Genomic DNA, 11,514 nt, shown 5'->3' on the forward strand with positions numbered 1-11,514 from the left:
CAAACTAAAGTGAAGAAGCGAAGAGATCAGATTAAGCCATGTGTTAGCATAAGGACAGAGCAGTCTTCATAGGCAGTAAGTAGTTTCTCGCATGCCCTCAAAGCGGAAAATGGTATTTCTACGAGTTCACGCGATTAACCTTATGGGTTGACACCAAGCACCCGGAGGAAAGAGAAAACCACTTTTCTTGCGTGCTCTCGATCTAATATCGATCGTGCACGTAATCTGTGCAAGATTACGTGATCACCGTTGGATTGAGGTAGGAGGAATAAAAAGTGGAGATTTAATGCACTAAGGAATCCGTCTGAAGAAGTGAGCAGACGACGCGATAACTGTCAAATCGAGGAGACAGATCAATGGTGCTGATTGAATGCAATAAAGGGAGCATCGGTATATGTGCAAAGGTCCGTGGAATGGCGAAAAGGTAAGCTTTAAGAGTGTTTATGAAATATTTTTATTATACGGAAATTATAATAGAAATAAGCAGAATCAATGGATTATGGTTTAAGTTTGGGTTAAACTTAAACCAGAGTAAAAGGGGTATGGTTAATATGCACGGGTAATAAGAATTAACCTAAGATTATGAAGGTTCCGCTCAAAGGTTTATTAAAGTCTAAACTTGGGATAGTTAGATGAAATATTTCCACTTAAGGAATTGAACTTTGATAAAGTGGGTTTTCATCAGATGTTATATTTCCGCTGGTTAAAACTTTGGTTTAAGAGAATTTTCCCTAGGTATGGAATTTTGGAATTCCTGGGACACATGTAGATGACATGCAATTTTATTTGCATATTGTGAGTATATGTGGCTTAGGTTGCATCATTATGGTGTTTGCAGCTTAGGCTGGCATCATCTACCAAGAGTCAAGAGGAATCAAATTTATTGATGTGCAAACCTTTACTCAAGTTTTGCACTCAAAAAGATGTTTGCATCTTGAGAGATTTTATCCCTCTAGGCATTTGGTAGATTTAGAGTTAAGATGGATCTATGTTAGAGAAAGAAAAAGCAAAGAGTTGTTATTTCAATTATTGGAATTATGATATTTGAATAATGATTTTAATAAAGAAAATATTTCCATTTATATGGTGTAACTAATTTTAATAAATTAAAATAAATGTTAGATGATCAAGTTAATGCAAAGGAGAATGATTGAATGTAGTGCATCGTATGAAGTGTTAGTTTATTAGACCTAGTCTTCCCTCTTACATTGTCAATTTTCATCATCTCGATTAAACAAAATTGGAGAAAAAAATCTTCCTTGAGAAAGGGGCATTTATCCTTTCAAAGTGTTTCTTATCCCTAGTAACCATATGTGTTTCTCTATGGCATCATATTTACTTTTATTGTTGGTAAACCTTCCACCTTATTAGTTGTTGAAAGTATTTGTCTATACCACAAGACCAAACCAAAATGTTTGTTGCAAAATGGTTTACAAATGCGTAAAAATTATTACATTCTTTGGCTTAAATGCAATTGTCTTCTTGTTGTAAAATGGGATATATGAGATTTTAGTTCTTTATTGTTTTTACTTTAATTTAGCTATTAATTATGTTTTGCATAAGACGAAGCTACAGCAACACTACGTGTTACATTTGTTATAAAAAAAATAGAGTACTTGCTTTTAACTTTATATATATATACACACACACACAACTAGACCAAAATGTTTGTTACAAAATTGTTTACAAATGTATCAAAAGCTATTACATTCTTTGGCCTATATATAATTGTCTTCTATGCAATTTTAGTTCTTTATTGTTTTTATTTTAATTTAACTATCAATTACTTTTTGCATAAAATGCATGTAGCAACATTGCTTATTACACTAGTTATAAAAAAGATATAATGTTAAAAAATTATATTTTTTATTGAGAAGGCATAGGTTCAATTCTCTCAACACTCTCGGGATCTACCTGCAAATAAGTAATCCCATACCTCCAACTGGTCTACTTACTCTCAAGCTCAATAAACTACATTTAAAAAAATAAAATTATAATTATAATTTATTTTAAGTATAAAAATATTAACTATTAAAAAAATAAATTATATATATATATATAGATATATATATATATATTATTTTCTCTCTATCAAAAACATTTACATCTCAATAAATTTGATTTCTCTTTCTATTTAATAAATTCAGATTTATAATTATTTAATGTATTTCTTTTTAATATTATATTATATTATATTTTTTCGTTGATATTTTCACTTTCTACCACCTTTTTACTGGGTTGGATTGTACAGTACTCTGTTGTTCTAAATGCTATAAGAAATAAAAATAACTTGGATCTTCTAAATGCAAAATAAGAGATAATAGAATTATTTAATGATTTGAGATTATATTTATTATATAAATAATACATATGTATTGTATTATTTACATAACAAGATTATTATATAAATAATAATTAAAATGATATTTTTTAAAAATTGACATTACCGCTATTTTTAAAAATTAAAAAAGTATAGTTTAAACAATTAATTTCCCATTATATTTGTTGAATTTAGAATTAAAAAAGCTCTACTCATTACTCTGCACTAATGTAATACACACCATAGTTAATACACACAAAAATTGACTTATAGTTTTTGTGTTACAGCACTCAAGCGAGAGCTTGGGCATTCCTCAACTCACTCGGAAAACTGGAGCTCTGGTATGTTTGTTACTATATTACTCAGCAACAACATCAAAATTTAGTATGTTTTGTGCCATTACTTCTCTAAATTTAGTCTGTGCAGATTACATTCTGCTATGTTTGTTACTATATTACTCACCAACTGCGTCCAAATTTTATATGTTATCTGCCATTAATGCTCTAAATTTAGTCTGTGCAGATTACATGAGAAATTTTTCAGTGTCAGGCTTAGTGAGAGGAATGTTGACAATTTTCTTGCAGTTCGTTTTTTTCACCGGCGGAGTAGTTTTCCTCACTCTTATTGTGAATGGATCCACTACTCAATTTTTGTTACATTTTCTGGGCATGGATAAAACCTCTGACTCCAAAGTATGATTCCATCCTAATTATCCTGTTAGAGTGTTTGATATCAATGTTAGTTTTAGGAATATTTTGGAATGTTAATTTTAGGAATATTTAGAATATTTCGGAATCTAATAGATAGAAATTTTGAAATATTTCAAGAATCTACAAAATATAAAAATGAATTTTGTTGTTTAAATTAGCAAATAAGTTTTGTCGCTTAAATTATCTTTTTTTATTGAATTATCACTACTGAGATTCATAATTTCTCATATTTCAGGGATTTCTGACATTCTTCCATTTTGAGATGCAGATGCAGATTGTACAGTACATAAGGTCTGAAATGAAAAATAAAGCTTTAGAGAAATTGGGAGAACTGGGGGAAGATGAAGAACTGGGGCCAGATGATAGGCAATCAGTATGCCAACGTATAACATGTTTGAAAACAGAGGAAGGTCATTGCATATCGATAAATGAAAACGAGCAGCACAGGATGGACAAGCAGGATACTCGATTGCTGCTTCTAAATGGCAAGTCCACTATTCCTACTCTTGTATTTATACAGGGAATATGGAGGGTTGTAGCACAGAATAGGGAATTCACATATTTGGAATTAATATTGCACATATGATGATATTTAATCATTTAGGGTATATGTCTATTTCTCCATTCACAAATTTAGAAGTACTAGTTTACATTATCAGTTGAGTATATGTCTATAAACTTTGAAGTATATTTTTCTATTCAAAGGGTGTCATTTCAGCGTTTAAGGAAATTTAGAAATTTAGAGGTAATATTCACATTTGGACACATTCTATTATTAAAAGTACACACAAGAAGAGAAGCTTTAATATTATAAAGTTAGTAAGTTGTCCCAAGACTTTTCCCACAACCCTCTTCACAGAACAAGTTCCAACATAAGAGTAATGCCTTACACATGATGGCATGACAAAAGGAAGTAGGACAAATGTGTAGAGGACACTCCAATTTAAATGAAGTTTGTGGTATACGGAGAAAGAAATGTCAAAGGGATGCCTTGAGAAACAAGGGTAACTATGCTTACCTAGAAGAACACCCTTCATTTGAGTATATAATGATTGGGTAACCATCCCAAAAACCCTAACATAAGAGTAAATAAGTGTGCCACCTTTTGAGCATAAGATGATATACTTCATGACAAAACTTACTAACTACTAATGAATGGTGGAGCTCTCCATCCATAAGGGAGATTTATTATATTTTTTAATTAGGAAGGTGATTTAATAGAAGGTTTCTAGGGAGTGCTTTCCTAGGAGAAGTATCAAGTGGGCCTTTTTACAAATTCTTACACGCATTTGAAGACTTGTTTTCCTTTATCATATGACATGTAGTATTAGAGGCTCATTCAAAGCATGTGGTCTAGCCAAAGGGATAAGAGTAGGGGAGTGCACCACTTTATTCGGGATATCAAGGATTTGGGACAAATCTCCACAAATCAAGAACTAATAGAGTGTTTGTACTAAGATGGTGACACTTGGAAGATTTTACCCATTCAAAATTGTTTAGAAATCAAATTCACTTTGAGGAGTCATATATCCTCAGTTCTCTCCAGAGAGTTCTTTTTATATTTTTATGAAGGATATTCAAGCATAGAAATATATGGAAATACAAGTACTTCTCATTTGTAAGGTGCATTAATGTGGAAGAGAAAACATCAGTAAGCCAAGTATTAGTGAATAGATTAATGATTTTATCAAAGAGAATCTTCCCTTGTGTTGGAGGAGAGTAGACCAAAAGTGAGGAGGATGATCACCAAGGTGACAATGGCTGATTTAGCATAATTTCCCCTGGGATTTGTACTTGATGATTGGAATTGTTACCCCTTATTTTGTATAAAGCCTACATTAGTGAATATTTTCACTACCCTTGTGATTTTCATCACATAAAGCATTGGGTGGTTAGAATATTCACTCAGTTTCATGAATTGTTAATGACACGGATGATGATGTGCTAGTGATTTTATGATATATTGCTTGCTATACTTGTTTATCTTGGAGGGATAGCATTACACTTTATCATGTGATGCTCTAGTGTCCACTCCTTACTAGATGATTACATATACGAATAAATAAATCCTTTGGTGGAACACCCTACCACTGTTGGGCTAAGTGGACATTGCATTGACTTGATATGGTTGGTTTCATTGTGTCATATAGCACTTGGCATACACTCACTTTCCTACACATGGTTTGTTACACAGATCGTTTAATGTTCATGGTTAGTGCTCCTTTACCCTAATGCCCTAGCTCTTATGGATGGTATTCACATGTGGATGGATTACTTGTAGCATGTAGTAGGGAATCACCTTCAGTGCTTCCCTTCCTATGCCAGATTTGCAAGCATGTGCACACTTATATTCACTTGATGAATATTTTGATGAGGTCATCCTTCTGCGTGATGAGTTGGTGGGGTTCTTAATGACTTGGCATATGGGTTCATGGCATATTTTGAATTACTCTTATTCGAGTCCACTACTCATGGTTTATTGGTCCACACGTGCCATTTTGGGGATTATTTTGCAAACACGTTGATGCATTTTGTTGGAACAAAAGGGTCCATCATATGCTACAAGTGAGTGCCCCACTCCCCTCAATGATTTTTTCATGAAGCACACTCCTAGAAGGAGCATTCAAGAAGCTCCCTTGGGAAGGCACTCCCTAAATGCTCCCTTTTAGGAGTGCCTTTGGGGAGCGTAATCCATTAGAATAAAGCCCCCTACCCTTTTAGGGATTAGTTAGGGAGCACTTAGGGAGTGTCATTGCACTCCCATATGATGGGTGAGTTTAGCCAATTTCTTTTGTTGTTGGGAACCAAGACAAGGTTCCAAAATATTACTTTAGGCATTCCATTTTCTCTCATTTTATTTCTCATTTCACTCATCTTTTGTGGGTTTTGAGTGGGTTGTTTATTGGTTGTTGAGAAGCAAATTTCTTAGAGCTTGGACGGAAGACTAAAGGCTTCCATTTGTGAGATATTTTAAGGGAGATTGATGGTTGCCATAGTTACTTTCAATCACCATTAAAGAGCTGAATAGGTATGCTCTAAAGCTCACCCTTATTTATTTTTTATTTTTCCATGTGTTCCAAACTAGTGTATTTACTATGTTGAATGGTTGAAAGTTATATTCTCCTGCACTTTCCCGTTTCTCCTTCATCATCATTCTATCATAGGAAGAAAGTTATTCTCAAGGCTCAACAAGCATGATGTGTATTTCAATATTTTATATCATTGTGTTTCCATTTTTTATTATGATGATGGTGTCAAGAGGATGTGGAAATACCATTGATGACAAGGAAGAACTAGAGGTAGGCAATACATACCATGGAGAGGATGAAGAAATGGAAGGGTGTGTTGATAATTAAAATGACCATGATAATGGATAGAAGCACAAAGAAATTTGAACACACTTACGGAAGTATATAACAAATCTTGGGGGAGGAAAGGGGGTGGAATCACAATATTTATATGCTCCCATCATCATAAAACTTACAAAACTTCCTATACCTATGTTAGAAAACATGTTTATGGGATTGTTCCATGATATGAAGGTAAATCTATAGGATTCAACATTTACAAGAATGTGCCAGTCAAAGATAGAAACAAATGTTAGCAAGAAGAGGAGGCCACACAAAACAAATCCAAAAAACTAGAGGTTGAATTTCAGAGTTCACAAAAAATGTTTAGTGGTTGATCCCCATCCCTTAGTGCTAGTGGATTCTTTCCTATGCATTTAGGGCATAGAACAATATTATATTTCCTTGACCAAGGTCATAGAGATGATGTGGATGCAACAATTTTCAAGTTTCTCTATGCACGTGGTGTACCATTCAATGTTCTTCACTCATCCTATTGGCATGAAATGGTACAAGCCATCAACGGTGACCCTAAAAGATACTAGAGCCCCAAGTATGAAAAACTAGGACTGTGGGACTTGATAAGGAAAAAGAAAATCCATAGTGCATTGGGAAAAATTTACAAATGGTTGGAACCAATATGGGGTATCCATTGTATCTAATGGTTGGAAAATGCTAAGGGAAGGCAATTGATAAATATTCTTGGTGTGTCTTCTAGTGGTGTGGTCTTCCTTTCAATGCATAAGTACTCAGATTAGTATAAGGTTGGTATCAATATTGAAGAATCCTTAAATAAATCCATTCAATAGATTGGGGCATATAATTTCATTCAACACATCACGTTTAATGTTTCTAATTGTAAGGTAGCAGGAGCAATCATGTAGGATAGGTGCCCTCACATATTTTGGTCAGGGTGTTTGGTTCACACATTGAACCTCTTGATGTGTGATTTTGTGAAGATGAAGGGTCATGTTTATAAATGGATAAGTGCATTGTGCAAGAGAGACAACGAAATGATAGAATTTATTACCAATCATCGCATGGCCTAAAACATTTTTTGAAACCCCTTCAAGTTGGAGCTACTAATATTTTAAAGACCATATTTGTTAATTGGTACCTCACCTTCAAGCACCTTTTGAAGGAAGGAGAATCATTTCCTCCTATGTTCTCAAGTGATTCCTAGAAGGATTTGAAAGATAAGGCTACATCCACATCTGATAAACATGAATATTAGGAGGTGGATGACACTGTGCTCGATGGTTAGTTTTTGCAATAGGTTAGGTATGTTTTGTAGTTCACCAAGCCTATTTATACTATGCTTTGGTTTGTGCATACAAATTAGCTAGTGATTTGGGAGTTGTATGAGTATATGGACAATGCGTTAGGCCAATTCAAAGACATTGTTGAGCCAAGATATGCGATATTTGTATGATCATATACATAAACATGTGGTTGACTAGAGGGATAATTTGGATGTTCCACTCCATGGCCTAACATATAAATGTATACCCAAATATTATTCTCCATCTTGGTTGGCCTAAATAGAACCTTGAGGTGGGTTTAGAAAGAAACCACACACAAATCCATACGTACAAAATGGGTATATTCTTACATTATAAAAATTGGTCCCTAATGAAGAGGAATGTGCTCAACTATGAAGCCAATTGAGAAAGCATATCAATGAACATGGAGCCTTTGCTAACTTACATGCAATTGAAGATCAAGACAAGTTGAATCCTATTGAATGGGAGAACAAGTATGGCCCCTCTACCACACATCTATGTAAATTGTCAATGAGTTTGTTTTCATAGGTTGTTAACACTTATTTTGCGATAGGTGTTTGAGAACCTATAGATTCATCCATAGTGTGAAGAGAAACAACTTGAATGTAGACCAGGCTTAAAGCTTGGTTTATGCACACTACAACTTGAAGTTGTTGTCCCATTATTGTGAGCCAACAAATAATGATGTAAGATATGTGACTTGGGACAACATATAGAGGAGGCTAATTTGGATGATGGAGCCATTTCAAAGCACTTAGATGCTAAAATTTTGGTTGGTCATGATGGTGATCATATACATGGAGCAAACATGCCGCCCTCATCCACTAGAAAGTTTCCAAATGTATTAGTTTTTCATTTATCTCCACAGCATACAACATTATACGGGGGCCATATGGTTGTTGGTCATGTTCCATGAACATTTGCACCTACTCATATTCCTATTATTTATAGATCAAAAGAGAAGAAACTAGAATTTTCTCATGGCAAGAGGAAAGGTTAATAGATACTAGATCTCTTATTCCTTTTCCTATTTAGAAGTAGTCTCTAGAACTTAGTACCTTTTTCTTTATTATGATTTACTTTGTAATGTTATTTGACAACTCCTAACAATAATATTGTGTGCATGAGATTTCCTCTTCACTTTAGATTGGATCTCCTTTGGCTCAAGGTGGGTATGCCTAATGAGATTACTAATAACTAAAGCTAAGTAATTATGGACAAATATGAGAGTAGCTTTAGTAAAACAATGTTTTTTTAATCATTTTGAGAAAAAGGACGATGGAAGGAAATAGAGATTAGTTCCAATACAACATTGGAAATGGATTCATGGGAATATCTAAGGGGGGGTTATTTTATTATGTCTTAGCAATTGAATTAGGGAAAAAGGATTTAGTACATCTACAATAAGCTTGTTAGAATTCAATGCAAAAATTATACAAGGAAAGGGCCTAAAGTACCAACCTTTAACTAGGCAACTCAACTATAATTTAATAATAGAAATTAATTGTATTTCTAGGTTTCCTAAAGGATATACAAAGAAAGGGATCAAGAAAATACTACGAAGCTAAAAATGTGAAATGGAGAGGAATTACTTGACATACAAAACCCCTTGCGAGTGGTATACATTACCCTTCAAATAGATCAATTTTTTAGTCTTATGTATAAGAAACCACACTACCTCAAGCTTTAATTACCAAAATATGATGCACTCAACAAAAAGATAGCCCTTATACATCTGCCATATGCTCCAAGAATGACATGTCCATTAAGCTCCAAGGAGGGGAACTTCCAAAATTCCAGAGATGGGAACAAATGAAGAAGGTATACTATCTATATAAAGTATACGTCAACTTTTATTTACCATAAAATAATAGTATCTCATGTGAAAACCCTAGATCTATCCTACAAAGAAGTAAATAATTATTTACTCTAATTAATTAATAAACAACACAAAATAATGAAGTGGTGAAGGCCACATATATTAGTCTCCACTAAACATATCCCCAAAAGAATGAAATGTATCCATCAAAGAAGGAAATAGATTAGTCAAAGGTGCCACCTCTAGCCTCTAAACAATTCCAAGTGGAAAGGTCCACACTACCTCCTCAAAGTAGGAAAGAGAACCTTAGATCTAAGGTTTGAAACCTCATAGATCTCCTCCAAAGTGAATGTATAGCTCTTAAAGGTAAAACATCCATGTACAAACACTAAAATAAATGAAAAAAAATATGGGCCATGTGGCCTTAAGATATAGGGTGGTATTCACCATTGGTATTGTTATCACCCCAAGAAACTCACCTAGGTTGTAAATCAGTGATGCTCAGGAACATTAAAAATTCAACAATTATGTTGGATAAGATCATGGATAAATGAAGATACGCTGCACATTTAAGCAAGATAACCACTCCTACTAGGACTATCCCCAAACATGGGTGAAGACCCCCAAACTACAAGGCTTTCAACCACCAACTACTCACAGTTTAAGGTAAAGGTGATGATGGAGAAGACTAAATGCACCAGCAGATACACAGGACCCTGTGATGGCCAACTGCAACCAGTCAGAAGATCTATAGAACTATCGTTTAATATACAGACAGGATGAAAGCTCCCTGATATTAAACAACAACAATCTGCAAGCAATTTCAATGAGCCACTAAATTATAATACAGAGGTGGGATGACAGCCCCTATGATATCAAACATTCACAGCACATCAAATAAATGCAAGCAGGCACAGCCTAGAATAAGAAGAAAAAGTGGAAAGTGAGCAGGTGACAGCAAAAGAAGCTTGTATTAATGGAAATCAAGACCAGAAGCTGCAGGTCTCATAGTATTAACAATCTCCAGAAGTTAAAAGGCTACAATAAGCTCTCATTCATCAAACACTCATCAATCCATTACATCTCTGTTCTGGGTATATATAGAGTTTGTTTACAAAATTGCTCTGCTGGTTATGCGTGGAGGAGTCAATAAATGAGGACCAACAACATTTACATTCAGGAATGGGCCTTTGATACGAATCTGGCTGTGTTGTAAATGGATTTGCCTCCCTCTGGCTCTCTGCGGTCCTTCTTTGGGTAGGTGGAATGAAATATGGGTGAAACCCATAACCATTGAATGCTCTGATTTGATCGGCGGTGTCTTGCTCCTCCTCGGCCATACTGTTGATTAAATGTGGCTGCCTGCTACGCTGTACTGCTACATGCTTGCTTTAACCAGCTTCGCGCCACTAAGAAATGCCGCCCACCTTGCCATTTTTAAATATCAACAATCAATGCATGCATAACTCCTCTATCGGGTCACCTTTCAGGTCGCAATACATGTTCAAACGGGCCAATCCTCTGTTTTTTAATATTTGAACAATATACATAAAACAGCTGCAAAATCATGAAAAATGGCTCTGGCGGATTTGAAGAATATATATATTTTACTTTCGAATCCCATCTGATCCAAAACCCATCATAATCGGCATCTGCCCAAGGCTTCCCTTTATATTTTCTTTATACAAAGAAAATACACCAAATACATTGAAAACGATATGGGCGCGGACTTTAAAAAATATGAAATGGAGTGCTGTGCATATATCGGGTCCGGCCCATCGGCCTGCACCATCATTTGTGTTAAAGCCCCGCCCCTTTGAAAGTGCGATGCGATATCGACGATCACCGCGGACCCGATATTTTATAAAATGGAGTGTTGAAGGGCCATCGGGTCAAGCCCATCGCATCGGCGCATAACTTATGTTAAAGCCTGCCCCTTGTAATCGCCGATAGCGAAATGCCGACGCGATCTGGACCGTTGACCGGCCAGATCCAATGGCTGATATGATTTTGGACCCTTAAGCCTGCAACTTTG

The 11,514-nt window shown here is 34.9% G+C and overlaps 1 protein-coding gene across 1 annotated transcript in view; it reads left to right on the plus strand.

Annotated features, from left to right (window-relative positions):
• The window catches only part of LOC149234388 (sodium/hydrogen exchanger 7-like), a 418,034-nt gene extending 414,418 nt beyond the window's left edge, over window positions 1–3,616 (plus strand). Inside the window, exons 6-8 of the mRNA XM_089368256.1 lie at window positions 2,608–2,661; window positions 2,905–3,012; window positions 3,299–3,616. Coding sequence (XP_089224382.1) covers window positions 2,608–2,661; window positions 2,905–3,012; window positions 3,299–3,616 — 480 coding nt within the window. The remainder of the gene's footprint in view (window positions 1–2,607; window positions 2,662–2,904; window positions 3,013–3,298) is intronic.
• The last annotated feature ends 7,898 nt before the right edge of the window (window positions 3,617–11,514 follow it).

Source organism: Pinus tabuliformis, chromosome 8, assembly GCF_031772625.1.
Source record: "Pinus tabuliformis cultivar Carrire ecotype Pingquan chromosome 8, CPIR1, whole genome shotgun sequence".
NCBI lineage: Eukaryota > Viridiplantae > Streptophyta > Pinopsida > Pinales > Pinaceae > Pinus > Pinus tabuliformis.